The following is a 27,488-nucleotide window of genomic DNA, read 5'->3' on the forward strand; positions in this document are numbered from 1 at the left end:
AATGCCAATCTTCCATGAGATTCCAGGCTAATTATTCACCTTGCAACCTCAGCTCTTCAGGGCGTTCAAGTCATGATTTTGAGGACAATCCTGCTTTTTCTTGTTGCTAGGGTAGAGGCGACACTCCTTAGAGCTAGTACATCCCAACTGAAGCCAGACATCACCCCTGGGATTCTGACAAAGGCAGTTTCGGGGTGGCACCTTGGGGACTCACATCAAGGTGATGGCTGCTGAAGTGCTCCAGGCTGCAGAAGGGGCTCAGAAGAGCTGTTGGCAGAGATGGCTTCAGGGAGGACCCAGAAAGATGCCACAGATGTTTAAGAAAGAATTGTAGGCCTACAGAGACTCAGGAAGGGCCATACCAAGTGCCACAGGGTCACCGTGCACTGGCCACCCCACATCCTGCTGCTGGAAGTTGTTGGGGTCCAGAGCCATGGAGCTGAGGCAGAGTCCCCCCCAGCAGCCCCATGGACCGAACCATCACCACCAGAGGCAACTTCCTGCCAAGGTGCCCTCCCTGTTCACCATTCTCTCTCTGAGGAGGGTGCATTTATTTCCTGCTTAAGACACAATACTGACTTGGTCTCCAAAAGAAAATTTATTCCCAAAATTGAAGCCACAGGTATAGAAATTCCCCCAATCTGGCCTCTGTCCTCCTCTACCAGACAATTCCCCAGCCTCTAGGATAAGATGCCCCTTTGGGGCATAAATGCCTTCTGGAGAGTGCCCCTATCTGGGCTCCCCTGGGCCCCCAAATCTGGCTGGGCGGCCCATTCACAGTTCAATGTGTTCTGTCTGGAGTGGCTCCCTCGCTGATGACTTGGCCCAGAGATCCGTCCAGAAAGCTACTTCCTCGTCTTTGAGCTTCTGGGCTGCCTGACTGGGGACGCCAATCTGCAGGTACCCTTCATTCTGGTCATACACCGGCCAGTGGGGCAGTCCTTCCCCATTGGGGTTCCTGGAGAAAGAATCAAATAAAAATTCCCCCAAATTACTGTGTGATCCCAACAGCCCTGAGATATGCAGGACCCCTGGCCTCATCTCTGCCAAGAGAGAGGCCCGTATGCCTCCAGAGGCAGGGAGCTCATGAAATCCCGGGGAGTGGGTCCACTTGCAGGGAGCTCTCATGCTGGAGGGCACAGGGCCAGGAGATCGTCCAGTGGTAGAAGCTGCCCCTTCCCAACAGACATGCCCTCCCCAGCCCTGCTCCATCTTTGCCACCAGACTCACCCATTCCGAGCAAAGTTGGCCCACAATTTCATCACCGTCTTACTTAATTTGGTCTCCTCTTCTGACACATTCCCTGTGGGGAAGAAGAAAAGCCTTTGCTACTCAAAGCACGGCTTATGGGCCCACGGCAGCAGCCCTTGAGAGCTTGTTAGACATTCAGAACCTGAGCCCCTAATCCAGACCTACTGAGTCGAAGTCTACATTTTAACAAGCTCCTGGGTGACTTATGTGCACTTCAAGCTTGTGAGTTACTGACCTAGGACTCAGTGAGGGCCTACAGCCAACCATACGCTGGCTGTCTGTGTTTTGGGTGCCTACCCACCCACCTCCTCTTTGGGGCCAATCCCACAGCCTGGGGTTCCCTCGACAGCAGCCGCACCTTGGAAATGCTCTCTGCTGAATCTGGTCTCAATCTCCTTCACCCACCCACATTTTCATAGAATCCAAAAAATAACCCAGCAGCGGCCCTGAGGAGTCACCAACCCGGAAACACCCAAGGGTGCTGGTGCACATAACAGCCCTGAGGTGGGTTACATGCAAGTCGTCTTAACTGCTGGGAGTTCAGGCATTGGAGGCATTTGTGAAAGGGTTCCTTTCAAATATTGTGCAGTTAAATATATTAAGTTAAAAAAGATACGAGTTTTAGAAAGACTGACACACATCAGCCCCGATTCTCAGTGTACCCTCCCTCACACTCTGACATGCTCTTGGGAGTGGGAAGTGAGTGGTGGCATCCTAGCCCCTGAGAGGCCCTGCAGGTGACCCATCACCTGTCGTCTTGTCGATGCCCAGGCCCAGGTCCTTAGAATACATGGATGCACGTCCTCCAACACGCACATCACAGCAGGAGAAAGACTAGCAATCTCTGTAGTTCAAACCTACTATGGTTTGAATTTGGGAAACTAAGACCTAGAGAGGAGGAACTTGCCCAGGGCCATCCAACCTCAAGACTTGAACCTAAATCTCTGAACTCCAAGTTTGTAGTCACCAAAGGGCCATCACCTTTCAAAAATGGGGCCCCGAAGACGGAGAAGAGTTCATCCCCATGGTCCCCTGTCACCCTCTCAGGTTTCATGTCTGATGAGAAGCTTGGGCGATACTGGAACTCATACATGTAGGTGGGGAGTCCGGCATCTGAAAAGACATGGATTCCTGCACAGTTCATTTCACCAGATGCACAGCTGCACGGTACCAAGGTCCCCAGGGGTTCTGAGCACTCAGGGAATTGGTGGCACACCTGGGTCCTGATATACAACAACATTCACAGCAGCTGCCCTTTGTGAGTGCTGTGTGCTGGATGCCGTGTGGCCCTGCAGGAACCCCTGTTAACTGAATGTTCAATCTTTGGGTAAATCCCTTCAAAATCCTGTCATTTTGGGGCACTGAGTCAATTCACCCCTTTGCCTGATGATGTGTTCAAACACAAGAACAACTATATGCACACTGTTAACACTACTGTAGCTCACTGATAACAGGCTCATTTTAATTCCTTTGGAAAATATCTGTAGCACAATAGATGTCTTCTATTCTGCTCAATTTTGATTGTTTCGAGTATTTTTCTCACCTGTTCTGACAGGAGAGAAGCAAATCCAAGTTGCTGGTCTGAAAGCAAAGAAATCTACATACAAATGTGCACAACGGGGAAATCTGTGTCGGGGGTCTCAGGAAACTGCAAGCTCAGCATTTCCGATTTCCTGTCACCTCACATTATCTCGCTTCCTGCAGGGCCCAGGGAAGGCTAAGGTGGTGGAAGACATGCCAAGGAAGGACAAGGCTGCCCCTCCTCCGCTCCCCTGCCCCTGTGCATGCCAGCCCCTCTCCTTCCCCCACAGAAGGTGGCAGTCTTCTAGCTTCCTCAGACCTGCCTGGCCCTGCTCCTTCGGCCTCATTGGTGGGCCACTGTCCCGGGAGCTCAGCGCTTTGCATGAGGAAGAATGCGCACAGCCGAGTGACTCTAACAGGGAAAGGGTCGGGCCCCAAGTAAGGCTGGTGGGGAAATTTTATGACTTTCCCCCCCTTAGGTAGACAAATCTGGAAAATGCAGAAACAAGAAAAATGAACAAAAAGATCACATATTATCCCACTACTCAGAGAAACCTCTATTAATATTTCATCACAGATCCCATTTATGTATATAAAATTGGGGTAATACTGTATATGTTATTTTGCAATGACTGAAATTTCTTCATGTCATTAAGTATTCAGCCACAAAATAGCTAAACAATATATGCCATCCTGACATGAGGAGGTAGAGCAATTTATTTAATGACCTTCCCCACCTCTGATTTTGCAAGAGGTATTGTTCAAGGTCAAGTGGAGCTCACTCAACAGAGGGAGCATAACTGCCTCTACCACTCAAAAGTTTTTGAAAGGAACTCAGAACCCAACCATCGAGGAAAGATCTATTGTGAGTGAGAGTTTGTAGTCGCATGCTTCCCAAGATAGAGCTCTTTCTCTCTCACTTCTTTTAACTTTCTGCCTTAAACCACTGAGATTTACAAAATCCCTACAATCACAACACAATTTTTCAAAGGAGAGTAGGGCACAGATTAAATAACAACAATTAGGAATAAGAGAAGCAGAGGGGGACAGAAAGTAATCAAAAACACAAAATTGAAAACGTGATTTTTTTTTTTTTTGCGAGGAAGAGTTTATGAAATTGGCAGCAGTTTTTGTTTTTTAATCTGAGTATCCCAAGTGAGAGAATAAAAAATCCCACTCTTAAACACTGAAAAGCAAATGCACTGTACGAATCAAGAACTTTAAAATGTTCCGATGGCCCAGCCTTGTAATTTCATTTCTAATAACCAACCCTAAAGAAATGATGAGGGACTTGGCTAAAGATTCATGCACAGAAGGCTGAGCATAATGTTTTCTGTAGCATCAAAATATGAGCAGCCAGACGAAATATCCAACAGGACAGGAATGCGAAAGAAAATTTTGATGCATCATTCCATGAAATAATGGATGTTTTTGATGAGTTTTTATTGGTACTGAGGAAATTCCTATAATACAGTTTCTAGAAGCAAAAAACATAAAGTTGACTTTTAAATTATATGTAAGATGTTGAGAGATCATTAGAAGAAAATACACCAACAATTTATGGCAGACACTTCCAAGTGAAGGTAGTGTTTCCTTCAAGTGTTTCCTTGCTTTCAAAACTTTCTACAATATGAATTTTATATTCAGAAAAGTTATTTTTTTAATCAAAAAGTAACAAAAATAAACTGAAAGAATAATTTTGATAAAAATATGTGTAGTCCTGGAAAAAGACCCTGGACTCTATGTCATGAGATATCAGATAAAAAACACAAGTCCAGTATGGTTGGGACCAGCAGCAGGTGATGTAGAAAAAAATGCCTGCTACAAATCAGACACATGTCAAAAGGCAAGATCAAGTTTATGAAAGCACAGACTTGACCCCAGGCAGCCCCTGGCTAGCGAGTCTCATCAGGACCCCCAGGGGGAGGCAGCAGTAGTTGGCACCTGGACATCACTGTATTGAGTGCTTGGGGACATGGCAGGCCAGCTATAGCTACTTTTTATCATGCATGTGAAGTCTCAATCTTAAAACCCCTGCAGCATGGTTAGAGAGAGGTCTGGCCCAAAGAACTATTTTCTGGCTTGCAGACTAGGTAAAGGAGAGCTTCTAGGAAAGGAAGGGTCCTGTGAGGCCCTCAGAAGGTACCCAGAAGGGCCACCTTTCCAGGTGAGCTCATCCAGGCCTGACCTCACACTCCACTCACACCGCCCTGCATCAGTGTCGGAAGGTCCCGTGGCAGACCCAGCAAAGAGCAGGATGGACAGGAGCCGGCTGCAGACACAGACACTGACCTTCTCCAGACCACTGCCCCCATACCTCCCACTGCTCACTTCTTCTGGCTTTCCTGATCTCAGACCACCCTCCTGATCCCATCTTGACCTCACTCTAACCCCAGCTCTGCTAGTTAACAAACTAGTTTGCAGCCAGCTCTGATTTTGGAGACCTTCCAAGACACATCTTCTAAGATTTGCCCTCCAGCACCACGGATCACAGTAACTTCAGGAGAGAGGCCCCTGTGGCAGATGCTGTTGGTGCCTCACCATATCCCCTGCTTCTGGGCACGCCAGCCTGACTTCTCCCCCAGCATCTGAAACCTTTGCCTGACACCTTTAGCCACCTGAGATCATTCTGCCCGAGGTGCAGCAGGTCAGAGCTCCAGGGAATTAGCAACCCCCTGGCAACAGCCTTCAACCAATGACTCATGGAAACTGAAGGATAAATACCCCAGTTCCCTTGATGCTCTCACGGGGGACCCCTGAGACATGTCCTCCGCTGGTTCCCTTCCCCAGATCCAGGTGTCCACAGCAGATACTCTGACAGGGAAGCACTGATTGGCTACCTTCTCTTTTCCATGTCACCTCCCCACTCCTCTACTGGTGTTTTCTGGGATCAACTTGAAATAATCTACTTGCACTTGGATCCTATCTCAGAGTTGGTTTCTAGCGGAAACCAAAATAAGACAGTGTTCCACCTCAGGTCCTATGGAATTGGCCTTGGAGGCCTGACCCTTGGCAGTTCCCACATATATGTCTATATGGAGGTGTTGACAAGACAGAGAGTGAGGCTGACAGAGTTCGTGTCCCTCTCCTGACTCACCTCTGCAGAAACGGGCCACAATCACAGATGGGACACCAAATATCCCATCTCCCATCAAGTCCAGGAACAGGTCTTTCTTTTTGACAGGGTCATCTGTCCTTCCTAAATACTTCTCAATGGCCACTGGAATTAGCTCCTTAGGGATGTTCTGAAATGAAGCAACAGTGAAAGGGACCACCGACCCCCTGGTGAATGACACAGCTCCTCCAGCCAGGGAGGAAGGCTAGTGTGAGCGGTGAACCTCTCCACCTGGGCACTCCCTCCCCCTCTGCCCCCACCAACGGAAGGTGGGAACGGAGAAAAATGGGGGCAGACCCATCCAGCCCCAGGCTTCATTCTGCCTGTTAAGACCCTGCCCCTCTTTGCGTCTCAGCCAGTTCCCATGATTCCTTACAACAAGGGGGTAAGAGTTCCACAGGAGTGATGCAGCTGTGTCCTGGTGCAGCTTGTCTTCGGAGAGTGGGTAGCCCATTAGCTGTTAAAATGAAGGTCAAGTAGCTGTGATCACTGGGAATTAGTCAGAAGAACCACAATGACTGAGCAAGCAAGCCCATTAGGGCTGATGGTCACTTTGCCATGTCTTCACGAGCACAGGTCTTTGACCAGTTGGACAAAATCAATGAATCAAATGAACTTACTATATCCAGAAACTCAAGGAGTGCAAAGAGGACAAAGTAAATATTAAAAGAAGCTGTCCCAGTGCTTTGCAACATGAATTTATGTACAGATTAGGCTACAGCCCCCACACTGGTCATCCTGGCAGAGAGGAAGGTTTAAGCCAGGCTGGTGTTGAAGCAAAGGGCTCTGGGGCAGATGACACAGACCTTACAAATGCCCTCTGTGGCTCTGGCACTTCAGTATAACACATGGAACTGTTCTGGAGGGAGAACTACAGAGCCCTACACGTAACTCCACCCAAACCTCTGCACCAAAAGACTTGACCACATTCTAGCATAGCTTCTAGAAGCTTAAGGTTGGACCCCTAGGATGACCCCAGACCCCCTTAAAAATACCTGCCAGGAGGATTTACTGTTTGTTCTAGCCAAAACCTGCAAACAGGCAGATAGGTCCCTAAAGCCCCTCTCAGAGCAGCTACTTTAGAAAGCCTGCAATTACGTATCCTGTCTCTGCCCTTTGAGATGTAAATCTGCCACCAGAACTGTTTCCTCAGGGCCTGAGAGCCATCTCTTTGAAGTGCCAGTGTTCAGGAGATAACTCACTCTCTCCTCCTCCATTGGGAGGGTAAATCTCTGACATCAGTGGGCATCTTGCTTCAACGAGTACCCCTGCCACCTGTCATAAAGACAGGAGAAGTGTGTTTCTCCTCCAAATTGAGCCACTTAACAAATCCAGGTGGCCCATGCACAGGGACAAGCCCCTCACACCCTGCAGTCCCCTTAACACACCCCGGCCTGTAAAGGCCTCCAGCCTGTTGTTTTGGGGACTTGAGTTCAATGCACACTGGTCTCATCTCCTGACTGTGACTGTGTCTCCCGACTGTGACTGTGTAACTGAAACCACTTCAACCAGCTTTGTTTACCTTGGACAGAAGGGCAAGCCCTCCGGACCTTTAGAGGAAGGAAGTGCCAGTGTTTACAGTTAGATAGTAGCAGCAAGTGTGGGGTCTGTAGAGAGGGCACCAAGCCCAAGGGAGAGGCTGCATGGCCCCGAGGCCTCCCCCTTCCCAGGCCTCAGTTTCTCCATCTGCCCAAAGATTATCTCTGCAGGGCCCCCGGCACCAATATTTCAGCATTCTTGGCCTGGGTTCCCACCACCCAGGGGACGGCTGGCCCATCCCAGAGATGGTCTCCACAGTAATGTCAACTTATGCAAAGAGGACAGCTGTCCCGGCCTCCATGGGGAGTCTGGAGAAGGAGACCAGAGTGGGCAGGGGCAGCAGGTCTAAGGAACCTGCACCCGCTCACCGTGGGAAGAAGCCAGCCAAACTCTTGCTTGTTGATGCCGATGATGTAGGGAATGGCATTGAATTTCTTCTCGGCCAGAAGCTCCTCCGGCGTCTTTGGGAGCAGCACACCGTCAACCACCGTGGGCAGGAGGAGGCAGCTCTGGGGGAAGGCGGGGCTGTCTGGGCTTCCTTCTCCAGGCCTCACCCAAGTCCCATCCCTGCCTGTCTGAGCACAAGGCCAGCACCACAGACCTGCATGGCCATGGGCAGCAGCCAAAGAACTTCAGGTCCTGACAAAGGGGGCTAAGGCTGTGTGACCCCAGAGGGCAGAAGACAGTGGTATGGTTGGGGGTGGGGGGGTGCAAATCTTCATTCAAATTGGCATACATACACACATATATAAGTATGGAAATATGTACATATTTACATATTTTTATATATACTTGTATAAAATATATTTGTATATATCTCAATTTGAAGTGTATGCATATCTACCTGCGGCTGTCTATCCACAGTCCGTTCCCATTATTCCTGGTCGCTAAGTGCTATGAAGTCACCATGAACTTTGAATTAGCAAATACTATCTGCCTTTGAAACCTGACTGCCACTTACTAGCTGGTAACTTGGGAAAGTAATTTCACCTGTTTGCACCTCAGTTATCTCATCTATAAGATGGGCTGTCATGGGAATTAAATGACTGAACAATGCAGAATGCTCAGCACAGCCCCAGGTACCTGGGAAGGGCTCTATAAGCATTAGCTGTAGTTCATCAGCAGTGATACTGCAAACCCCTTGCATACACACCAGCCCAAAGTGCCACGTTCCCCACCGATGGCAAGTGGACCTGGATAACCCCCAGGCTGTGAGGCCCTGTGGCTCCTAGGACCTGCGTCTGCTTGTCAAGAGCCAATGAATGACAGGCCAGTTCTGGCTGCTACAGCAGTTCTGCAAAGGGCATCTGACTCGGCAGGACAAGGGAGCAAATCCGAATGCAGTGGGGCTGACATCAGGGGAAAAGACCTCTGGGCCACCACTCCTGTCTTCAAAAGGCTGCTCAGTTCAGAGGGCTCTGGAGAATGAATGGCGCTCCAGACAGTGAGAACGGCATGACCAAAGTGACAGAAGTGTCACTGCACAGCGCTGATCCTAGAAAGCTCCTAGGCTTGCAGGAATGCTGTGGGGTGTGGAGTGGAGAGGGGGCCAGATAGCGCAGCGCACCTCTGCAGGGCCCAGCACCTCACAGCCATTCGGGTATGATTTGAAGGAGTTAAGTCCATGGAGGCAAGGGGATTTGTCTTGTAAGGAAGGTCGGCCTTTTAAGGAGGTGGTGATATGCCAAGTGATAAAGTCCATGGAGGCAAGGGGATTTGTCTTGTAAGGAAGGTCGGCCTTTTAAGGAGGTGGTGATATGCCAAGTGATATTTACAAGGGTAAATCTGGTAGCCCCATGGGGCATGGAAGGAGGCAGGAAAGGAGAGGAAAGGAGGAAGATAGTAAGAGTCTGGGAGACAACGGGGGAAGGATCTGACTGGGGCGGTGTCCGGGAGGTGACGACTGACCCCAGCAGCAGGGAGAGACAGAGTAACTGCTGTTGGCCAGAGTGGGTGTGAACGCTGCCCCCCATGTGGGCCCCCTGTGCGGGCCTCTGCATTGCCCTGCTCAGGTAAAACACCCAGGGGCACGTCTCACGGCTTCTTTCTGACTCCCCACAGCCTGTCCACTAGTAAATCCTGTCAGCCATTACTTTAAAAATAACCAGATGCTGTCCTGTCCTCACCACCCCTCTGCTATGGGCCTCATTGTGGGGGAGCAAGCCCCCGCCTGGATGATTGTGGCACAGCGGCCCCCAGCTGCTGCCCGTGCGCTTGCCCTGTCTTCCCTACCATGGATTTCAGCACAGCAACTGATGAATCCTTAAAATCCAAGGTCATGCCACTCCTCTGTTCAAAACCCTCCTGATACCTCCCATCACACTTGGAAGCAAAATCAAGTCCTGTAAAGGGCCACCCCCACCACCTCCCTTTTCTTCTGTATCTTTAAGCCTGTTCTCTCTGCTCTCTCTCTCCTCTCCAGCCACACTGGCCTCCTGCCTCAGGGCTTTTGCGGTTGCTGTTCCCTCTCCCTGGAACATTCTTCCTGACAGTTGGCTTCCTGGCCTCTTGCAGAACTTGGCTCAAATGTCACCTTCTCACTGAACCATTCCCTGACCCTGCGTAAATCCAAACCACTGGCAAATTCTATCCCCATTTCCCACTTCCTTTTTGTCCATAACTCTGACCACCATCGAACACATTCCGTACTTTCTTTGTTTACAGCACCCTTCCCTAACTCCAACAGGGCAGGGGATTGTATCTGTTTTGCCTGTTTCGCTGCTATAGCCCCAGCTCCTAAATTAGGTCCTGGCACAAAGTAAATGTTGATTAAGTCTTCGCTAAAGACTGACTGAATCTCATTTAATGGTCACAACACCTTTTAAGGTTAAGTACTGCAATCCCCAGGGAGAGAGCGGAGAGGCCAGCACTATGAGATGTTGCAGAGGTGATGCAGTGGGCACCCGGAAACGAGCAGGAAGGCAGGAGGGGAGGACAGGGAGGTGAGGAGGCCGCCACGGCAGTGTGTTGTGTGGCTGGGAGGAGGACCGTGTCCTCAGGACTGTGATTCATGGCTCCCTCCCAGGTGGTCCTAAAAGCAGCACAGCTCGTGAAGCTGATCAACCCTGCAGCCTCCCAGGAGAAGAATGGGGCTCCTCACTGAAGGCTCCCGAAGGAGCTCCTCGCCCAGTTACCTCCACCGCCCCATTGTGGAAGTTTCTAGTCCGGGTTCTCCCTCAGGGGAAGTTTTGGGAGCAGGAAGTGTAAATAAAAAGTGGGGAGTGGGGAAGTCTGAGCCCAGGGAACACAGAGTTGATGACTGGGAGCCCTGGACTGGGAGTCACGGGAACAGGTTCAGCCCTCCGCTGGGCCTCCGGGCTGCGTTATCCAGGCCAGTTACATGCCCCTCTCCAGGCCTCTGTAACATGACGTCAGGAGTGACTGTGAGTCCACAAGAGAGAATTCTTTCATTCATGCTTGACTTAAAAGTGGAGTTTAAAGGTGTGAAGACTTACAACCTGAAATCAAGACATCAGAGGTGCTTACCTCTCTGGGGTCTCCGAGAAAATCAACAGAGAAAAATTTCTGTGAAGACAAAGGCAGAGGATATGGGTGAGAAGGCTTCTGGGGAGAAAAGCTGATCCTTGTGAGCTGCATGCCAAAGGTGTCAAGTTCTCTCTCCTGGTGCCACCCTGGCGGGGCCGAGAGGAAGTGGGCAGGCCCCTGGTGCCCCTGGCAGAGGGGCGAGGAAGGGAGGGGAGGGAGCTCAGTTCAGAGGCTGCTCAGTTTAGAGACTGCCTCAATTTGTGACCTGGGGTGCCCTACCTTCCAGACTAGAGGGTTCAGTTCAGAAATGGACACATGCCCCTGTCAGTCCAATAGAGTTACCCTAAACCTTTTGCTGGGATTACTGTGAGAGGGTTTGCAGGCCTGTAAGTCTAGAATGTTGCTGTTGTCTTTAACCTTCCTGGTGGAAAAACCTGCCCAAGAGTGAAGCCAATACTGAGAGGTTAAAAAACTGAGGGATAGTGACAGATTCTTCATAATTCTGTATAATCCAGCCATGTCTGAAGCCACATAGTCCTGAACTATGGTTTTCAATTAGGTACCTGAAGATTCTGTTACATTTCTTTCTCTGCTCAAGGTACTTTGAGATACATTTTCTCATCTAGCATTGGAAAGTCATGACTTACAGAGAAGCTCACTGAAATTCACCACACTCCACACTTCTCTTTGTGGTGTGTTCACTAAGATTGCACTGACTGTGATGTTACCCTGTAGCTAACAAGTCTTAGCAGTAGGCAGCAAGGGACCAACTGGGGTGCCTCCCTGATAGGTTGTAGCCCTACCAGCCAGGGGTGCATGTGGGTGTGTGTGCCTGCATGCACATGTGTGTGTTTGGGGAAAGTAGATGATCACAGAGACACTTCCCCATCATCTCAGAAAATCTCAGAAAGACAATATGTGTTCTTAGGTCCTTTGGGTTTTCTCAAAGTCACCAAGCTCTCCCCTTACAAGGTGGGTCTTCTTGAGCCACATGAAGAGTTGCTGAAATCAATTGCCTCTTACCAGGCATCAGAAAACTGTTGTGTTTTTATGCTTCGAATGCTTTGGTCACCTTATCTGAGAAACCAGGATCCAAGCCCCAAGGCCAGACTGTAGTCAGCCCACGGACACAGCAGAGTCCAGTGCTCGAGGCCTGTCCCTGGGGGCCCAGGAGTCCTCAGGAGCCTGTGGACCAGACAGTGCAGGGGTGCAGGCTACGCCTAAGCTCACATTCAAAACCCCCACCCCCACCCTGAGAGAATAGCTCCTGTCGAGCCTTCATGCTGTATTCTCTGGGTGTCCGCCCCTGTGATGACACAGTGCCACAGGCATGCAGCAATCCTCAGGTGTAACCTTCTTGGTTACTATGATGAATGAATCCCCTCTTTGTGCTCCCACCACACTTAACCCACAGTGTGTATGGGTGTGTTTCTCCTTGGATAAGAACTTATGAGCAGGGACTATATCCTATTCATGTCTGCATCACCCTCCCTGGTACCGCCTCATACACTTAGCATGGATGGATGGATGGGGTTGGCCAATACACGGAGTATGGGTGAACTGGATGGAAAAGTGGATAAATGAATGTTAACTGGCAGGTATTTGATTTTAGAAGGATGGATGACGAAGAAATACATGATGGCTGGACAATACATAGATGACTGACAATAGATAAATGAACATTATAGATGGATGCATATTGGATCGATGAGAGGATATTGGTGAGGTAGTTAGATTGGTGGGTGGATACGTGGCTAATGAGAAGATGGATGGATGGATGGATGGATGGATAAATAGATGAATGGATGGTTGGTCAGATGGGTGAATGGATGGATGGATGGGTATTCTAGAGTCATAATTGAGGCAGTCTCAGAAAATCTAGTTGGGCCACCACTGGGTTATAACTGAGGCAGTTTCTAAATTAATGAGGATTAAATTATGACGCCTTTCTGGAAATCTTTGTTCTTAATAACCCCACCCTCGCAATTCAGAATGGCAGTTACCTTTGGGAATATGTAGTGCTTAATTTCTTAAAAATATGTCTGAAAATAGGAATGGCAAAATAGTAGGTTTTCGTAAAGCTTGGGGATTATTACACAATTTGCTCCTTATGTTATTTTTTGATTTTGCTAATGTTTGAGACACTTCATGATACAAAAGAAAAACAAAGAGATTCTCCATCCAGATCCAGAGGCTGACTTGGTCCTGGGAGGGAGGCGAGACCCTGCTCCAGGGGCAGCTGGGGTGATGACTCCTGGGGCCAAGTTCACAGGGCGGAGGCTTGTAAGGCCGCAGAATGGACGCACTTACCATCTTCAGTGACGTCTCCAGGAGCTCATCCTCCGTCTTCTGGCGCAGGCAGTGAACAATAGCAGCTGAGGTGGTAGTTTTACACCCAGCAAAGAAAGCAATTTGCTGCAAAGATGACAGGTGACAGCAGAATTCAAGAGCCACGTCCCTTCCCTCAGTCAATAAAGAGCTGTTCTGTCCCAACGTCTAAGACAGCAGGGGCAGCAGACAATATTGGAGACAAGGCGGGTCTGGGTCCCAGTCTCGCCCACCATGAACCTGTCTTTGTTACCTTATCTCCGGTAAAATGGGTTAATGATCTCAAAGCTGAATGTCCAAAGAGAGGCAGCATGGGGTGGGGCTTAGGAGCCTGGCATCCGGGATCACACTGTCTGGTTTCAAATCTCAGCGCGTCCACTTTCTAGCCATTTGGCCTCAGGCAGGCCACTCGCAGAGGGCCGCCAGAAGGGAAGGTGCAGAGGGAGAGAAGCCATGCGCCATGACGGTGGGGCCTCGAGGAGCGTGCACGGCTCCCCAGAGCTCCACACAGTGTCTGGCTGCTGTCCTCACCAATCCACAAAACCAGGTCTCAAAACCCTACCAAAACGTGCCACATCACTGGCGCCAGTGGGCGCTCCTCAGCAGAGCCTCCTGTTGCTCACTTTTCCTTGGCTTCCTAAGTCTCCGGATAAAGACAACTCCTCCCCAGGGTCCCTGCAGCAGGGCCCCTCCCAATGTCCCCATCCGCAGCTCACTCCAGGTTCCCTCTGCGTTTCCTGCTCTGGCCACATCAGCCATTCTCCCTGTCTCACCTGGGACACTTCCTACCGCCGAAGGACATTTACACATGGTGTTCCCTCTTCCCAGAATATTCTTTTCTCACAAAATAAATGACTATTCATCCTTCTATCTCCACTCATTGATCTGTTTTTTAGAAAGCCTTTCCTGATAACCTCTCCCTGCACACCAGACTAAGTGCTCCTTTTATATTCTGTTATGACATCAGGAAAGCCTTTATTGCTCTTATCACAAATGACATGTTGTAATTGTGTGATTCTATAATCATTAACCTATCCCCACCATTAGCATGGAAACTTCTAGATGCCTGGCTAGATCAAAATTATTTGCTGAGTCACTGCATGAATCAAAACATGAATTCTCCAGGAACCCACCCCAGTCACAAGGCCCCCGAGAGGAAACACACCAGGCCCACATGCTGTAAGTGGGCTCTCCAGAACTCAGACCCTCAGACAGACAAGACAAGGACAGTCCATTTCCCAGCCCAGCTTGGCACCCCACCTAGACACACCCTGCAAAGTATGGTCAGAGGACAGTACGCTCCAGCAGTCCAGAGTCAAGGGTTTGAGGCCCAGCTCTGCCCTGACCACTCTCTGACCTTGACAAGGTCTGCTCTCTGGCCTAGTTTGGTCAGTGGGAAAACTGGGAGGTTGGGTGAAGTGTCTCCTTGCCCTTTGACCTCCAAGATTGTTTGAGCATGTCAGCTGGATCCCATGGCAAGAAAACCCCCTACAGACTCCAGCAGTGCACAGCAAAGGGCATGGGGCGATCCAGGGCACGACCCTACCTGAGCTATGTCCTTTGTGCTTTGCCTGTACAGTACAGGACTGATGACCATGCCACTCTCAGAGATAGCCCGATGGAAGAGGTTCTTGGCCAGGGGAGACAACACCTGGAGGAGAGAGCACAGGAAGAGAGTTCACACTCCTGGGGCAGAGGATTTCAAGAGCCATCCCCACCCGCAGTTCTGCCCTGGCTCATTCTCCTGGGGGTGCTGGCGCTCAGACATGACAGGTCCTGGCCTTGAGGGTTTCCCTCAAGTCTGACCGTGGGGCCTGGCTTTTCCAAGAAAATCTCCGTAGGCAGGAGCCAGGAGTGCAGAGTGAGGGGCAGAACCGGAAGTGTGAGGCATGCTCTGCTTACAATCAAAAGTATCTGAAAGACAGCTTGGCAGTTGGCAACACTTTAAAGACACAATTCTGATTCCACATTTCCATTGTTCAGAATTTATCCTAAGAAAAATGATCATGGAGGCACACATTTCTAAGAATGCTCAGGCTGTTTATAATAAAATTGGAAATAAAATTAACTCGGAAATAACCAAAGGTTCTAATATTATGAGATTGGTAAATGAACCATTCTTCATTCTTACTGTGGAATACTATGCAACTACAAGAAAATACTATGGAAGAGTATTTAATATTTAGAGAAATATGTATGTTATAATGATAAGGAAGGTTTTTGTTTAAAAAATCAGAGATGGACAGATTAACAGACAGAGTGAGTCATGGAAAAAGACTAGAAAATGCCCATGGTGACATCCCTCAGAAATAGGATTAGAGATAGGTTTCTCCATACTATTTTGTTCTCTCCACATTTACTGAATATGAAAAATATTTTCATCCTAGTATTTGACTGTGAAACCAATACATATTATTATACCAGTCAGTAATAGACCCTCTGCTCAACTGTGAGGTTGCTAGAGGGATTTTACAGCTTCCAGCACCTTCTGATTTGGTTTTCATCTTTGTTTCCTTCAGCGCCTCCCCCAGCCCCACTCCCCACCCCAGATTCCCACAGCCCCTGCCCCATCCCCCCACCCATTCTCTCTGCCCACTCCTCCCCCAGCCCAGTCCCATCCCTTAATCCCAGAGACTGCTGCCCTCCCTCTGGAGCGGGGACAGGCCATCACTCCACCCCAGAGGAGGACCTGACTGGTACTTGGCGCTCAGGTCCCCTTGGGAAGCAGATCTGCCTTCAAGCCACACAATCACACTCTGCCAAGCTCCCATGGTTCCCTCCTTTTACTCATAATTTATACCCACCCTACTTCTCAAGAGAAGTGAAGTGGGTCTAGGCCTAATGTTAAAATGATTGGGGAGGAGAAAGAGAGCTCAACAAGTTAGAAGAGTAGGAGCGTCACTGCTGCAGGTTAGGGTGAGAGGTCCTTAATGGCTCCACAATGCTAACTTGAGTTCTTGAGCTTCCTGGGGCCAAGAGAGTCTGGCCATTAGCTCCCCACCATCTGGTCCCATGCTGAGTACAGTCGGTTCTGAATCCAGGGCTTTTAAGTAAAGATACCCATGGCTGGATTGGCTGGTCTCCCAGTGAGGGGCCCCATGAGCAGTCACATCAGGGCCGGGGACACTTACGAGAACAGAGACACTTTCACTTCCTGCAGACTCTCCAAAGATTGTCACAGAGCCAGGGTTCCCTCCAAAGTTGGCAATGTTCTCCTGGACCCAGTGTAGTGCAGCCACCTGGTCCAAGTGACCCCAGTTACCCCGGCTGTGTTCATCCCCAGTGCTGTGAGTAAGAAAACAGGGTGTAGGTGGGGGCAGCAACTTCATGGCAGGGGTTTCAGGACCACAGATAGGGCTGGGGCTGTAGGTCAACCTTCCTGAGTAAGCCCGGGCTTCCACAGCCCTGACACAGGGGTCTTCTCCTGCCTTCCATTCCTGAAGCGCTATTCTGTTGTAGGGCCCTTCATTCACTCATCCAGCATCTATTTACTGAGCATCTACTATGTGCCAAACACTGTTTGAAGAGCCAGGAGCACAACTGAGAACAAAACAGGCAGAACCTCTGACTACGTAGAGATCCCTCTACAGATTCTCAACAGATATACATAGAATATAACATCAGGTAGTGAAAGTGCTTTCAGGGAAAATAAAACAGAGTAAGGGAAAAGGCAGGGATGGGGCAGTGGGTTCTATTCTAGATCACATGACCAGAGGCCTTTTTGAGCTGTAGCATTTGAGAAGAGACCTGAATGAAGGAGCACAGGAGCCTTGCAAGTATCCAAAGAAGGGAATTCCAGGCAGAAGAAACAGCAAGTGCAAGGGCCCTGGGGTCCAAGGAACAAAAGTTTGAGTGTAGGACATGCAGCTAGAGGGCCTTATGGGACTTGGTAAGGACTTTGATATCATGGTAAGTAACATGGGCAGCCATTGCAGGGAAATGACATGATGCAATTTATGTCTGAAAGGATTACTCTGGCTACTGTGTGGATCAGATATAGTGTAAAAGCCACAGGGTTATAAAAGTAAGTGGTTTTTGTAATAACTTAGGTGAGAGACACCAAGGGCTTTGATTAGGGTGGTTACAAGAGAGGAGGTGAGAAGTGGTTGGATTCTGATTATATTTTAAATGTGGAACCAAGAGGATTTTCTGACTGACTAGATGTGGGGTGTGAGAAAAAGACAAGCGTCTAGGCTGATCACAGAGCTGCAACTGGAAGGAGAGAGCTGCCAGCAGTTGAGCAGCAGGCACTGTGGGGAAAGTAAGAGTGTTTCTTGGGGGAGGAGCTGTGGGGGTCAAGGGTTAAGTTCGTCCATGTGGGTGTGAGGTGCCCTTCAGTCATCCAGTGGAAACAGCAGGAGGTGGAAGGAGATGTCCATCTGGATTTCAAAGGAGAAGTTGGGGCTGAAAGAAGGAACTATGAAGGTGCCCCCTGAGGTCACTCAGGGAACCAGTGGAGATGGAGAAAGGCCCGAGGACAGGAAGGAGGGGGGTCCAGTGAAGGGACCGAGAAGGAGCAGCCATGAAGCAGGAGGTGACCAGAAGCCAAGAGAAAGAAGCTTTTCAAAAGAGTGCGAGGGATCACGCGTGGATGCTGCCGTGACCGTGTGCAGATGCTTGCCAAGGTTGGGCCAAGAGCTGTTGGGACATGGGTGACCTCACCCTGAACAGTGCAGTGGTCACAGTAGAGCCCTGGATGGCACAGTGGAGAGAATGAGAGGAGAGGAAGCTGGGGGCGCTGGTGTCTGTTGTGCTGGGCCAGGGAGCAGCCAGGCCGTGGGTGAGGACTCTCAATGAAGGCAATGCATTCTGGGGCGTGACCCCTGGGGAGAACCTTCCTCCTACTCTAGAGGTTTTTCCAGTGAGGAGCCCACCTCACCCCCAGGAGCCCCATCAGTCATCTCAGGGTCACAGGTCTTTCAAAAAAGGTTCACAGTAACTGTCCTGCAGGAAACCTGGTTCCTGTCCCCATGGAGACTCGATGTACAAGACACTAGCCATGTATGTGTCAATTCCAAGAAAGAAATGGGATGAGTGGGTCTGACATTCCTCCCAGAAGGGCTTTCCACTGGAATCCGATGCTCTGACAACCTCCAACTGCAGCCACCGGGATGGCACAGGTGAAAAGGAGATGAGTATTTTAGAGGAGGTAACATTTGGATTGGGCCTTGCAGGATGAATAGGAGTTTATCAGGTAGACTAAGCATTCCAGGCACATGGAGGAGCATCTCCAAAAGTTCAGAAGCAAGCAGACCAGGGTGGCTGGGGAAAGAGAAGGTAGATGGGGTCCAGTTATAAAGGGACTTGGATGTCTTACTAGGGAACCTAGCAAAGACCCCCTTGAGGGATGCATGACAGAGCTGAATCCCTGCACCCTGTTTTGGCGGCCAGTGTGCAGTGAGGAGGGCCTAGCATCTTACCTGAAGAACCCCCAGATGCCCAAGCGGTACTGAATGGTCACCACCACCACGTTTTCATGGGCAGACAGGGCCAGCCCATCATAAGTTGATGCCCCGCCCACCATCAGACCACCTCCGTGGATCCACACCATCACCTGGACAGGGAGGAAGCAAATAACAGTTATAGGGAGCAAAGCTGGGAGGGACCTCATGAGGTTGTCTGGTTTGATCACCTACCTGTCGGCCATGGCTCAAGGAGACTGTTTCCAGAAGTCCCCCCCGTCCCCAGCAAAGCTGGAACTGGCAGTTGCTCAACTCCCTCTTTCTCCCACCTGGGCCTGAGGCCACCATGCCATTCGCCCTGCCTCTGCCAGTCTCCCTGGCTCCAGTGCCACCTCCTCCCAGGGTTCCTCACACTGAACACATCATCATAGGAACAGCCAAGTCTCCGAGTGTCATCTTCTCTTGGAGTCCAACCTCAAAGCCACCTCCTCCGAGAAGTCTTCAATCATTTGACTAATATGATCTGAGAACCTTCTATGTGCCAGGTACTGTGATAAGAATTGAGGTTGAGAGTGGACACAGAAATTCATAACACGTGGATCTTGCATTTAATGAGCTTGTAAGCAAGGAAGTGAGAGCGGCTAAAGTAATATTGCAATAATTTTGTTAGTTTAAAGAAGTCATTCATAACATGAACTATGTGCCAAGTATTTTCCTAAGCATTTAAAAATAAACGATCCATGAGGCTCTCATTCCCATTTAACAGACAGGAACTGACCAGCCCTTGGCTCAGCCTTCATCCAGGTACAGACAGGAAAGTGATGCACTTAACCTGCCCGAGGTCATGCAGCTAATAAGTGGTGCAACCAGGGTTTGAACCCACAGTCTGGCTCCAGAGTCCACGTGTTGAGCCACTCAGCTCACGGCAGCCAATGGCCATGACCAGTGGGTCGCTGTTAACATGGGCATAAGATCTTCCCTTCAAGTCTAAGGTTTCAGGAGCTTCTGCCCTGTGTATTCACCAGGCACTGAGCCAAACCTTGGTCCTCATCGCTGGATACTCGCATGTGATTGTTCCCATTTTGAGGAACGAGAGCCAAGCTGCTCAGCTAATGAAGGCAGAACCAGGATTTAACCCCGGACCCTGTAATTCCAGAGCTGGTGTCCATAACCAGAGGTTCTCTTGACTCAAGGTTCCCAGAGCCCCCGTCCGTCCTACACCCCGGGGGCCTTGCCTACTTCCAGGCAGAGGGAGTGGGTTAGTGTTCATCTCTGGGTGAAGGCTGAGTCAAGGGCTGGCCAGCAGTGATTTGCTGAAGCTCATTGATATCTGTGCAGCCAGATGGTAAGACCCTCGAAAGCAGGGGCTGCATGCTAAGTGTTTTGTGTCCCTCCTTTCTCCTAACCCCCTAAGGGGACACTGAGTACACAGGAGAAGAATGAATGCAGGAATGAATGAATGAGTGAACTTTTGTCCCAACATCTTTGTGCCAAGCATGTGCAGTGCTAGCTTCCAGACAAGTACACAGAGGCCCTCCCCCATCCTGGGCATCATGCCAGGTGTGTTCCCGGGAGATGGCTGGGTGCCAACCCACCCCTCCCCACACACTTGCACCTTCTCCATTCCAGTGACCCCCTTCTTTTTCCAGTGGACCCTCCCCACCCTCCAGCAGGTGCAGAGCCTGGAAGCCTGCCCCACCTGCAGGTCTCCTTTATTCCAGAGCTGCTGACTCCCTGGGGCACCAAGGCTGCCAAAAGACAGTTAAAGTGGGGAATAAGCGACAGTAAAATCCCAGTTAGCCAAAGGCTAAGGAAAAGTGCTTCTTGGATTGCCCCAGGCTGTCCCAACACCTCTGACACTTTCCCCATGTTGGGCCTCAGTTTCTTTATTTGTAAACAAAGGGTTGGGTTGTGTCTTAACTCTTAAGATTCCCTGCAGCTCTAACTTTATTGGAAATTATGTTTTAGCTGCTCTGGGTGTCAGATTCCTAATCTAGCAACTAAGAGTAATAATTCTTGTCCTCCTATTAGCATAAAAGAACTTGGAAATGTTACAGTGTGCATTAGACATGTACGGCAAACTCCCCCAGAGGCCCTCCTGTCTGTCACCAGGGGAAACTGAGGCATGGAAAACGTGTTTCTGTTGGTCACATGCAGCCTGGATCTGGCGGCTAAAGGAAGCCCGGGGCCCTGGGAACAGCCACAGAATGATAGCCTGCCCCCCAGCTGCATTCAGCCTCTTCCAGTGGCCCCAGAAGGCCCAGAGTGATGGAACTCGCCACTTACTGGCAGCCTGCTTTGTTTCGTCAAGTCGGCGGGAGTGTAAATATTTAGGTAAAGACAGTCTTCAGAAAACTTGAAATCAATGTTCTCCTTTCTGTTGGTAAAGAGCTCTGAGAGCACCTGCCCGGTCAGTGGGTCTTGGGAGCACCTGGGGAGAAAGAAGAACTCCTGGGGGTCAGTCAGAGCTCAGTCAGGCTGTCTCCTGCACACAGGCCAGGCCTCGGGCCAGCAGGTGTAGGCTGCTAAATAGACTTGTTCTCACCAGACTTGAGAGACTGGGATGGCTAGGAGGCCACCTGGGGAACCTGGATGGGGGCCGTGGGGCTCACTAGGGTTCCCCAGGACCATGTAGAGTAAGAAGGCCTGGCACCTCTTGGGATGCCCCATATGTGACCCACCCGGGAAAGGCCCATTCCCCACACAGCCTGGCTGCAGCCAGCTCTCTGCTGGCTCCCAAGGTAGGCTAGAGGGTGACCATGTTCCTACACTACGAAAACATGTTCTAGCCCACGGGAGACTTCCACAAGCCATGAGAAATCACTCAAATGACAGACATTAGGGTCTACAACAGGTCAGGGGTGAAACATCTGTGGGGCAACCCCAGGAGAATTGCATTCTAGTCCTGCCTCAACCACTAATTTGCTGAGTGACCTTGGGTGAATTCCTTGCCTGCTCTGGCCCAAATCTGTCAGGCCTAAGTGAGGGAAGTGATTTTTACAAGGGTCTTGCAGCCTTGACATGCTAAGATTCTATCATTAACCCATCCCAGGCAAGCACTGTTTAGTGCCTTAATAACAAATCTTGAAGATACTACACAGATAATAACTGGTACTATTTTAAGGAGTCCTCCCAGCATGCTGGGCATTGTTTTAAGTACTCTTTATGTACTAACTCATTTAATCTCAGATCAATGCCATGACATGGGCTCTATTATTATCATCCCTATTTTATAGGAGAGAGAACTGAGGTTAGAGAATCTGCCCAGGTTCACATAGCCAGAAAGATCCATCATGTCATCCTTATATTTCCAAAGCTATAAGCAACATCTCTGACTTTTAGTGTGTGCAGAAGGCAGCCACCCCTGCCCCCAGGACATAGGGGAGATAACTGAGGCTCTGCAGTGTTGGGTGACACAGTTGTCAAGGGGCAGATTCAGAGTCTGCAAAGATGACTTCCTGATCCTATTCTGGGCGGACTTTCCCCAAGAGCAAGGGGGATAATATTCATAAAAGAAGAAATTCAAATGTCAAAGAAGAAAAACAAGAGTTAAACATTACTGGTATTCAAATAAAAACAGAATGAGCAGCAAAACTATATATAATCATGATAATAATAATAATATTTATTATTTTGACTCCCCAATAGCCAAAAATATTTTCTGGTAAGCCCCAGCACTGCCAACAGTCTGGTGAATGGAGGTTTTCCTATATTAATGGACAGAGTGTAGTTGGAAGGGCATTTAACAAAAAGGGCATACTCTTTCACTCAAAAGTGTGAGTTCTTGAAACTTACCCCAAAATATTCATGACTATGCATAAAATTTAGCTATAGGATGCTTATCAGAGCACTACCAACATTACCAAAAACATTAATAGTAACTTAATACATTACTTACTAAATCAAGTAAGAGACTAGGTAAATAAATCATGATTTAATACCTAAAGTAATACAGCTTTAAAATGTCAGGCTGTGATATTTAAGGACATAGAATAGTGTTCGTGATATAAACGAGTGAAACAGGTTTCCAAACTATTTGTATAGGGTGATGTGACATTGTGATTTATAGTAAGAAACACGTCTTTGGTCTTCGCCCCATTTCCATATGCCCCGAAGCGCAGCCCCAAACTCTAAGTGGACAGAAGCTCCTTTGCTCTGGGCCTCACCCGTGTATCTCTGCCTCTGGTTGTTGCTTCTTATTTCTTAATATCCTTGGTCACAAACCGGTAATTTAAGTGAACCAGTTTAGAACTGGTTTCCTGAGCTCTGTGAGCCACTGGAGCAAATTAATGGAATCCAAGGAGGGGGTTATGGGAACCTCTGATTTATAGCTCGTTGGTCAGAAGCACAGTGGACAACTTGGACTTGCAACTGGCATCACTGAGCCCCTAACCTGTGGGCACTGATACTACCTCCAGGTAGACGGTGTCCGCATAGTTGAGTCATAGGGCAGCCAGCTGGTATCAAATAACTTTTTGTTGGTGTGAGGGGAAAAGACCCACAAGTTGGAACTGGGTTTAGAATCTCACGTGATTCTATTTTTAAGGGAGGAAATATGTAACAGATAAAAGACTGGAAAAATAGAATATAAAATATAAACAACAGTTCTCTCTAGGTGGTGGAATTGTGTATGAGTTTCATTTTCTTAGCTTGACCTACCTGTCCTGCCTCCCTTTTCTGTCGTAAGTAGGTATTACATTTGCGATCAGAAAATAAAAATAGTGAACATTATTTTAAAGAGAAAGGAGAGAAGGGAAGGGAAGAAGACAACAAGAGGTAACCCTGGAAATTCCCAGTAATGCTTTACTGAGATGAGTAAAGTCTGAATCAATGCTGGGAGGCATGCAGGTGCCCTGGGAAGGCAGCTGCGAGGCTCCCTTGACCTGCGTGGTCAGGGTGATTGGGACACTACAGCCATTCCTCTGCTCCCAGCTAGGTAGCTAGGCACATGTGGGCTCTGAGAACTTTCCCGGTCAACATCCTAAAGCACTCCGCACCCACACATCTCCTGGCCTACCCCACTCCCCAGCTATGGCAAAGTTCAAGACAGGAGAATAAATAGAATCATGACTTCTGATCCCCCTCATCTGCTCAACATTTTTTTCTTTAAGCACTGATCATATTCTAACATAATACATAACTTACTAATTTGCATGTTGTTTATTATCTATTTCTCCCTTCTAGAATTGAAGCTCCATGAAGGTGGGATCTTTAGAAATTGCCTGGCACACAGTAGGTGCTCGATAAGTATTTGTTGAATAAAGGGCTCTAGCATACTGTGAGAATTTGGGGATGTTTTTTAAGGATCTACAGTATCTTGAGGATTCCAGAATGAAGTGTAGGCCACTCGAGGATTGCCTTGGCTCTGTCCTGCATCTCTTGGAAACAAACATTCCCACTGAAAGATGCCAAAGCCCCCCACCCTGCCCCGCCGGCTTACATAGGAGGGTAAGAGGTGGTATTCTTCACGAAGGTCCACGGCTCTGCAGGCTGCGGCGGAGCAAACCTCAAGGATCCAAGAGGGGGCTTGGCAAACGGGACTCCCAGGAAAACTGCCACAGGCTGTGCAAATCCTTCTAAGCTGACGTATTTCCCCAGGACTTTGCCATGTGCGGTGTCCATGACAGGTGGCACAGGTGGGTGCCCTGCTAGACATGGGGAGGAAATGAGGACTATCAGCCGTGCAGCATTTGCTCTGGGCTCCAGGTGGGTCTTTCGCATGTGACCTTGAATTAATCACCTAAACTCTCTAGGCCTCAGTTTCTTTTTCCATAAAAGAGAGGGGAAGTGAACTCTCCTTCCTAACTTACAGAGCTTCCTTGAGGAGCAAATTGGAAGGTATAACTGGAGGTACATCAAGTAGAAAGAAAATGCAAACAAGGAGAACTGCTAGGAGTGACTAAGACATTAGGTGTCCCCTCTCAGGAGCCTCTGGCAACGACTATCCATGGAATCCTGGTGCTGAGCTGCCCTCTGGGTGTGAGGGTGAACAAGAGGAAGCCCTTTGTCTCAGAAACTCTGAATCTTCTAGGGAAAATGGGCCACAAACCCACTTGACCCCTCTTCCAGGAAGAAAGGGGTCAGTGTCCTGAGAGAGCCACCAGTAAGGCTCTCTGGGAGTCAGAAGAGGGAGTGAAGCCCTCTTACGGGTGGCATGATGGAGGCAGTGACCGGAAGCGGGGCCTCGCCCAGCAGGGCAGGATTGAACAAGGGGAGGGGGAGATACAGGTAGAGGAGAAGAGAAGGGGCCAAGGGGAGGCTCTGAGACAACGTAATGCAAATGGCCCATTTGGGCCAGAGGGAGTCTCTGGGGAGTAGGGAATCATCCTGTCATGTCTGGGGTCCTCGATGCCAGCCTCAGGGTTCAGGCTGTCTGTAGTGGATAAATGAGCAGCAGGGAACAGTTCCAGGGTTTGGGGAGAGTGAGTCAGTCACTTGAAGAGGATTCTCCTGGTGCTCTGAGCAGGGTCGTCCATAGGGCAGAGAGACCGGGGGTCAGATTCTGATCTGTTTCATTCTTGTAGAGCAGACAGTGTCCTCAGTGAGTGGAAATTCATATCCCTGCAGCTACACATCAGTCCTGGTTCCACCCAGAGGCTACCCAGAACTTGCGTGTGCAGGCCACCTTTCAGACACTTGATCTTGCCCACCCCTCAAGTCTTCTCCTGCATGCCCTCAATAGCTTCAGAATGAGTTATTCCTCATAGGCAAAGATTTCTAACCTGCTATCCTCCTGATTGCTCCCTTTTAGACATAGAAAGTCAGCCTCTCTCGCAAAGTGTGTGGGTAGAACAGAAAAGAACAATCCAGATCTGGTCTTCCTGAAGAATATCCAATGATAACCTTCAAAAAAGATGAAGTGGACAGAACTGGCCGGGATGCCTGAGTAGGTGGATTGGGTAAGAGGTATGAGCAAAAACGGTTAACGGCAGCAGTTCCCACTTACACTATATGTCATGTTTATGTGCTTAGCACCTACTATGTGCCAGAAGTGCACCCCAGTTCATTTAAATTCATCTTCACAAAAGCCATGCCAGGTAGGCATTAATATGCCCATTTTACAGATGAGGAAACTGAAGAAATGGAGGCAGCCAGTATGGACTTTCTAAAGATGGAAATGGGATGGCCTTGCCAGGGGTGACCAGCAGTAGGGGAATAATCCACTCTTAAATCAGTTCTTAATCCGCTCTTATACTCAGTGCCAGGCCTCTCATGGTGTTGCACCCCCAGGAAGAGGATAAATCCAGATGGGGCCTGGGCTGTCAGAGCACTGAAGGCCAGCACGCTGGCTGTGGACTCAGGAGCCATAGGTAGATGCCAGAGCATGGTTTTCCAGCTGACCTTGGGCAGGTACATTGCCTTCTCTGAATCTCAGTTTCTCCATCTATTAAATGGCACAGATGCCTCCTGCAGTCCCTTGCTGAACCCTTGTGTTAACTGGGTCTTTTATTTTCTGTATGCTGACCATTGGGCTTCTGTGCCTCTGCAGATCCCGGAGAGGGCCTGCCCCTCTCCAAGTCAGCCCGTTCCTAGAGATTGCAATCAACTTGCCCTTCCAGCACGCCAGATCCCAACCACATTCTTTATCAGTTCTCACAATCTAGGCCACTGTCCTTCTGCCCCAGTCGCTCCAGGGCGAGATCCCTGACAGCTGTGGGCAGCTTATGCTCCAGGTCCTGTTGAAATTGGCTAGTTTGCCAGTCCTAAATCTGCGTATTCTGCCTCGCCTCCTTTTCCCCCACAACCACAATAAAGACTGTTCTGCACAATTCCTCCCTCCTCCCGCTACCTCTGGACCCACCCAGGGGCTTCCCCTTGTGGCCCGTCATGGCGAGCTGTAACAAACCATCTTTTCAACGGCAGTTGGTTCCTGATCTACTGGCTTTATCATACCCCAAATTTTCTATTAATACACTATACTTCAAAACAACCCCTTTTGTTTGCCCTCAATACCAGGTGCTCTTTAGAAACAGCCCAGCAAGGTAGGTGCTGTTGTTATCCCCATTTTAGAGAGGGGGAGACTGAGGCCCAGAAAAGTACTTTGCTTGAAGGACACACAGCTCCTGAGTGCTGAGCTGGGATTTATTTGCACCCACTCTGGTTCCTGAGTCGATACCCATCTGAAATACGTTATCAAATAAAGAGCAGAGCATTCCTATGAAATTTTTCCTAAGCTGAAATGGTATAAGGTGAAGGGTTTCCCCTACTTTCAGAAAGTTCTCATTACACAGCTTTGCTTTGAGGAAAGACCTACATTAGTACAGTAATGGAGAAGCGAAAATCCTCCTTGGATTTCTTTGGGTAGGGAGAACAGGTCTTTGGCAAAGGGAAGTAGAAGGCGAGCTTAGAGAAGCAGGGGGAGCCTGTACTAACGTTCTGCTAAGCCACTCGCCATGGTTTGTCCACATCTGGACTAATAATCAAGGGGAAAATAAACTGAGCTCTCCGCAGTCCTCAACTGCGCAGGGCGGGAACAGCTGCGGTCTCGGGGTCTTCATGCTCCCGCGCGCCGGTGGCCCCGGCTCTGTGCGCCCAGTCCAGAGGGCGCGCGCTGCAGCGGACCCGCGCTGTGCCCTCTTGGCCCTCTACGCATCTCCCCCATCTCATTCCCTCACGAGGCCTTCCAAACGTGCGCCTACGATTTGCATTTCCGATGGACTCACCCAAAGCTGCGCAGGAGGCGAGGGAGGTCAGGACCGCCACGAAGAGCCACATGGTGGAAGGCCTGCAGCTCCCGGGCCTGCAGGTGTGTCCCGGCTGCTCTGAGGAGCAGGGAATCCAGCCGCAGAGCTTTATCTTGCGTCCCCAGCTCGGCCGCTACCGCCCGCGCGCCCTGCCCGCCCCCA

At 49.5% G+C, this 27,488-nt stretch overlaps 1 protein-coding gene across 2 annotated transcripts; it reads right to left on the reverse strand.

The window, feature by feature from the left end:
- Nucleotides 1-579: 579 nt before the first annotated feature.
- Nucleotides 580-27,488, reverse strand: CES1 (carboxylesterase 1). 2 transcript variants are annotated; one of them, XM_017646325.2, is made up of 14 exons: nt 27,306-27,488; nt 24,083-24,287; nt 20,929-21,073; nt 18,661-18,794; nt 16,372-16,525; nt 14,787-14,891; nt 13,223-13,327; nt 10,913-10,951; nt 7,795-7,935; nt 6,264-6,344; nt 5,870-6,017; nt 2,233-2,364; nt 1,231-1,303; nt 580-958 (listed from the first exon to the last, which is right to left on the reverse strand). In XM_017646325.2, exons 1-14 carry the CDS (start codon nt 27,355-27,357, stop codon nt 775-777), a joined length of 1,698 nt encoding a protein of 565 aa, XP_017501814.2. In that variant the 5' UTR covers nt 27,358-27,488; the 3' UTR covers nt 580-774. The 2 variants fall into 2 exon arrangements, with proteins under 2 accessions (XP_017501814.2, XP_017501809.2); XM_017646320.2 differs by having other exon boundaries at nt 24,083-24,290; nt 27,306-27,487.

This window comes from Manis javanica, chromosome 17 (assembly GCF_040802235.1).
Source record: "Manis javanica isolate MJ-LG chromosome 17, MJ_LKY, whole genome shotgun sequence".
In the NCBI taxonomy this organism is placed as follows: domain Eukaryota; kingdom Metazoa; phylum Chordata; class Mammalia; order Pholidota; family Manidae; genus Manis; species Manis javanica.

Excerpts from the sequence above, each read along its gene's own strand:
- CES1 (XM_017646320.2), bottom strand. The coding sequence starts at position 27,357 with ATGTGGCTCTTCGTGGCGGTCCTGACCTCCCTCGCCTCCTGCGCAGCT. Across the intron at positions 18,795-20,928 it reads CGAAACAAAGCAGGCTGCCA|GTGATGGTGTGGATCCACGG; the intron begins GTAAGTGGCGAG and ends CTCCCTGTCCAG. Across the intron at positions 14,892-16,371 it reads GTGAAAGTGTCTCTGTTCTC|GTGTTGTCTCCCCTGGCCAA; the intron begins GTAAGTGTCCCC and ends TCTCTCCTCCAG.